Raw genomic sequence first — 6,000 nt, forward strand, 5'->3', positions numbered from 1 at the left:
AACAAAATATAGTCTACTTATATAAGTACATGCTTATAAACAGAATTGAAATATGTTATCTGTTCATTTATAAACAATTTGAATGTATTATTTGTTATATTCTGTGCTCCAGCCTTCTCATCAGTTCTTAATATCCCCATAAATAATTCTAAATAAAATGGTATTTCAAAAGTCAAGACAAAGGTCAGTTTTTCATTTCATCTTTAGAAATATATATTCAAGTATATTCAAATTTTAGATTAAATAAAATGTTTTTGGTGTTTTTTATTTTACCCAGATTATTTAGTTGACCTCTACCCATATTAATCATATGTGAACTGGAAAACTTGCTAAGAATAAATTATGAACATAATTTATGAAGGTTGTTCACAGGTTTAATTTTGTAATGATAATCTTATTTGAAGTGTAGAGATCTTTATATGGATGGCACAAAAAGGCAGAATATTTGCATGCTTAAATAAAAGTTAAATGACATGTAATTTTTAAAAAATAATGTTATTTATTTTTTCATTGAGAATTATATTTATATTCTAGCTCAAATGAAGTTTGAATGGTTTAGTCTGTGTGTATTGTTCCATGAAAGAGAGGCTCAGCAATTCTAGTGTAAACACAAAAGCTTCTGTCCTTTTTTACATAGAATATAATTTTTTTGCAATTTACCAAAATACAAAGGCTTCTAATTTATTAACGTCTGGAAGAAAAATCTTTTCATAAATGTTGTTAGTATTGGCATATGTATGGCTTATATGAGTAAGAAAAAAAGTAAAAAGCATGAAAAAACTTATTTAAATACACCTAGGGTTGAAAAAAAAAACCTTTTATGTTTTTATGTAACATTAAATATTTTCTGTAATCTTCAATGTAAGTATTTACTTAACTTCTTCTTTCAGATATCCTAATTACTCAATTTTTCTTCTAGGGGATATCCGTCTAACACCAGAGGACTTTGCTAGAGCCCAGAAATACTGCAAATATGCTGGCAGTGCTTTGCAATATGAAGATGTCAGCACTGCTGTGCAGAATCTACAGAAGGCCCTCAAGTTACTAACTACAGGCAGAGAATGAAGCCTTTGTACAGCAGATCCATGCATTTTTGGCTTAAAGAACTAACAGTCCATTACTCGATCTTCAGCCTATCAGGAGCACAGTTTTAAGGAAGACTTCAGTTGCATTGACTATAACAATGAAATCTGTGTCTGTGTATCAGATTCCTGTTGAAGCATTCAGCAGCAGCAGCCTCAACCAGTTTTCATTGTCCATTTAGTGGATCCAGTAATCTCTGGGTATATAGGGCTGATGTGAGCAAAATCCTAAAAATGCCCATTGATTCCTGATTCAGAAAATGAACACACGCTTCTATAAAATGTTACTGGAGTTCATGTTGTATCTTAATATACATAATAAATTAAGGATTTTTTTAAATCATAATTAGGACACACAGACTATATTACTTTGCTATACAAATTCTAAATTCAACTTTTAATAAAAATTGCCAGAATATGTTAGATTAATGATCATGTTTTTGTTTTCCTCTGGGTTTATAAAACAAATATGAACATCCTAAACTGTTAGATGAATCTAAAAGGGATTATCTTCAGAATTAAATTTATGTTCACATTTACTGTAACTACATTAAAAGTTAAAATTTTTATGGAAGAAGATACAAGGTAAAGAGGTAGAATCACTTTTTTAGACTTAAGAATAATGTTGGTTTGCCAGCTGCTTTCCCTTTCCATTGAAGCTTAAAGTTAATTGGTATTTATTCATAGGCAGTTTGACTGCATGTACTAGGGAATGAAAAAAAGACATTTGTAGTAATGCCTGCAAACTTGGTGCTTGAAGTGAAGGTTCTCCTCTGCTGCTATGGAGTGGATTCCATACGGTGTATAGATAGGAGCGATGCAGAAGATTATAAAAATTTAGACTCTCAGTTGTTAAGTTTGTACGTTTTGTGGGAAATTATAGACTTACTGTGTGTCACCTGCATTTGTGCTGTGTAAAGAATAAATACAAGGATTCTTTTAACTTGTTCAGCTTATTACAGAAGCAAATGTGTTTTAATTTGCATGCTAGAGTTTGTCATTTTTTTTTAAGTCATTATGTATAGTTACAGGAATATGGATATTTCTATAGTAAAAAAAAAAAAACAGTTTTTAAAAGGAAAGAGGAAAATTGGCCAAATTTCCCTGAAATTTATCTGTTTCCATTTTGTTCATCCCACTTGAGATTGGAGTCATTTAACATCTTAGTCCACAAACTATGTTGAGTCAATGGGCAGATCACCTGTTGTGTAAATAAAGTTTTATTGAAACAAAACCATACCCTTCATTTATGTTTAGCCTGTGGTTGCTTTCCCTGACTGCAGAATTAGATGGCCTGCAAGTCTAAAATAATTACTATTTGACCCTTTAAGAAAAAGTTTGCTGACCCCTGTTCTAATAGTCTATTTGAAAGAAAATGAATCATTAACTCATAATCATTTGTCTTTCGATTTTTTCTTTGCCTAAGTGTAATGCTGTTGCATAGGGCTTGATAGAAGGAATATTCAGACAGAATAAACTACTCTAAAGTATTGCAAATAAAAACAAGCCCCACAAACCATGCCTCCTGAAAAATATTTTCATGTCTTTCACAACTAAATTCCTATAGCAAATTATAGAGTTCAGCATTTGCATCTAGAACTCCAGTGCTGTGCTGCATTTCTCTAGACTCTTATTGTAGTAGTAAAGAATCTAGGATGATCTTTAATGTTACAAGAGGTAAATATAGCAAATTTTAATTCAGATCTTAACATGTCTGGACACTAGAAAGAAAATTGTCACCTCCCATTTTACACCCTACTTTGTTGCTCCCAATTGGGAGAGCACATTGAAGGAAAAAGATAATGTGGAAACTCTGGAGTTCACTGATAAGTGGGCTGTGGTGTAACAACAGCATTTATCTATAAAATGGAAGCAACCTCACTAGCTCCCTCAGAATTTGTTAGGAGATACTTTACATGATACGCTCAGCAGCCAGTAGCAGACCACAAATGTTTATTGTTGTTAATAAAGATGATAATGTTAATTTTTAATAATTTATTTCCCAAATATCAGGAAATTTCAGTTGTCTCTGTGGCCTAGTGCTTTAAAATGCATTCTTGCCTAAGAGGATTTAACTGTAAAGATTTTTAGCTTTGTATTTCTTCATATAAAATTCAGCAAGATAGAGTTAGACATTTTTTGATGTAACAATAGGATAAGTGATTTTCATTTAGTCACTCAACATGTATTTATTGAGCAGTTACTATTTACCTGGTATTGTCCTGAGAAAACAGCAGAAAATAGGAAAATAAATCCTGCCTCGTTGAGTTTATACTCTTATGGAAAGGAAACAGTTAAACTAAATGAAAAGTGTATCATATATTCAACTGTTAGAAATGCATATCTCAGGTTCTTGCCCCAGTCTTACCCAATCAGAAAAAGCTCTTAAGGAATGGGCCCAGCATTCTGAGTTAAGAGACACTTTAGGTCTTCTGGGGGTCTCTGAAGTTGAAGTAATTTAGCCCTACCCAAATCATGAAGAGTGAGAATCTGGGAGGAGAGATTGTCGTGAAGCAATGGTTCACAGTGTGGTTCCCGGACACCCAGCATTAGCATCACTTGGGAACTTGCCCGGAAGTTCTGGGAATTATGCTTTAGGAGTTTCTGTATTAGTGATAAATTCAATGGAGAAAACTATAGAATACGGAATAAATGCGTAGGTGTGGTAGACATGTATATTTTAAGTAGTAGAGTCAGGATGGGCCTCACTGACAGGTGGCTGCTTGAAGAAGGAAGAGGGAGGAAGAGAGTCCCTAGCAGGGAAGATCAGAGGTAGAAGTGAGGAAGGCTGTGAAAGGAGCCACAGGCTTAGGACCACATACAGGCTTTTTGTAAGAGACCTGACTTTTACTCCGAACAAGATGGGGATCTGTTGAGAGGTTTTGAACAGAAGAGTGGCCTGATTGTGACTTAACTTTTAAAAGGATCATCATACTTGCTACTGTGCGGAGGAGACTAAACCAGCAGGTGGGGTAAGAGTGGAAGCTGGGAGACCAGTCAACAGTATTGCAATAATGAAGCTGAGATACGAAGGCTTAGACCAGGAGTAGCAGGGGAGGTACTAGGATGTCATTGGTTTCTGGCTACTTTTTAAGTAGAGGCACAGTATTTCTGATAAAGTGGATACAAGGTATGTGCATAGGAGGAGGAAAGATTGATTCACAAGTTTCTAACCTGAATGCCTGGAAAGAAAGTAGTTGTTAATTGCCACCAGGATATATCGTTGCCGAGTTCTGCTAACGTTTAGGCTGAACTATAATGTTTCCAGGTTCTTGAGACTATCCCAAGTAAAACTATCTGATAACATTGTTTTGCCAGTCCAGACAGAGGAGGAAGAAAAATAAGATAAAGTCCTGTCTACATGATTGTCACAGACGTCTCACCAAATTGCTGCTGAGCTGGTGCTGGAAGCCAAGGACAGTCCCCATGGTTAGCATGGCCCAGGAAGTATGCAGGCTTCAAGATTACACTAAAAAAAAAAGACCCCAGCTGCAGGTCTTGTAAGTTAGCAGCCTAGTGTTCATATAAATTGATCTCTCTCCCTATATCTATCTATTTATCTATCTATATGACTTATACTTTAGAAATTTGAGGTTTCTGTGTATGCGTTAAAATTAGGTTATATGCTATTCTTCCTAAAGAAACTTACACCCTAATAGTGTTGTTAAAAATATATTCAGCTCTGCAAGAACAATAACTGACTGGGAGTTGAAGAGTTTTGGTTATCTGCAGAGCTTCCCCTACCCATCCCCATTTTTTTTTTTTAATTTTACTCATTTTAAGTATCAGAGCAATTGGATCAGATCATCTACTTTGGACCATAAGTAAACCTCCACCAGTAGAAAAGTTGTGTTAGAAGAGTTCACACAATTTTACGACATCCCTCATATGGAGGCATGCTTACCTGGCTGGTTATAATCTCTGATGTCTGTATAGGATTCTGAGACCAAAAGCTCATTCACTGGAAGGTATTGAACAGTAGGACTATTTCCAAGTAAGGAAGTAAGTAAAGTAAGTACTTTAATAATAGAAAAAATAATAGCTAACAGGTGCTTATTAAGTACCAGGCACCATTTGAAGTATTTAGCGTGTATTCATTTAATCCTGCCAGTGATCCTAAGAGGTGGGTCCTATGTTTTCCCTGTTTTACAGGTGAGGAAATAGCCACCAGATAATAAATGTGCAGGAGGCTGTACAGCTAATACTGAAAGTTTATCATCTCAGGCTACCTATATAAGACAATATGTATCATCCACTTAGATGAATCATCCGTTAAATTATTCTGAGTATAGTGAGATGTTCTTTTTTTTTTTTTTTTTTTTTTTTTTTTTTTATAGTGAGATGTTCTAAGTGAACTCCACATTATCAACATCATGGGTCATAATTAAGGTCACGATCCGTATTATTAGTGGGAGGTGTATCAGCTAGATTTTTCTGTTATCTAGGCAGTGTGTCCCAATTAACTGTAGGTGCTAGGCAGTGAATAAAGGAGGTGAACACACACTCTGGAGCTGATGGCCCAGCAGTGAATGGACTGTGTCAGTTAGAAGAGAAGCAGGATTTGAATGGTGCAGTAGATTAATATATCATTTTAGGATGTCCCACATCTCTAGGGAGACCTGAGTTTCCCATTCTTTATAATTTAAGTAACATTACAGTTTTCATTTCAAATGTGCAATGTTTTTTTTTTTTTTTTTCAAATGTGCAATGTTTATCTTAAGTATTTTTATTAAAAATACCTTAGGCTGTACCTTCAGGAAATCAGATTGAGATATGAACATCAATATAAAATTAACAATAATCTTTATAGTTATTTCCTCAAACTTCCGTCTGAATACCTGAAGCAAGAACTCCTGTCCTTTCAGAGATCTCTTGAGGTCTGAGGGGAAAGAGATGATTGTATAACAATCACTTACGA

General features: G+C 34.7%; 1 protein-coding gene across 2 annotated transcripts in view; it reads left to right on the forward strand.

The window, feature by feature from the left end:
• The window catches only part of VTA1 (vesicle trafficking 1), a 66,991-nt gene extending 64,675 nt beyond the window's left edge, over window positions 1-2,316 (forward strand). For both annotated transcript variants that reach the window (XM_041745208.1, XM_041745209.1), the window contains exon 8: window positions 920-2,316. In XM_041745208.1, the coding sequence (XP_041601142.1) occupies window positions 920-1,065 (146 nt within the window). In that variant the 3' untranslated portion in view covers window positions 1,066-2,316. The remainder of the gene's footprint in view (window positions 1-919) is intronic.
• Window positions 2,317-6,000: the final 3,684 nt, after the last annotated feature.

This window comes from Vulpes lagopus, chromosome 2 (genome assembly GCF_018345385.1).
Source record: "Vulpes lagopus strain Blue_001 chromosome 2, ASM1834538v1, whole genome shotgun sequence".
NCBI classification, from domain to species: Eukaryota; Metazoa; Chordata; class Mammalia; order Carnivora; family Canidae; genus Vulpes; species Vulpes lagopus.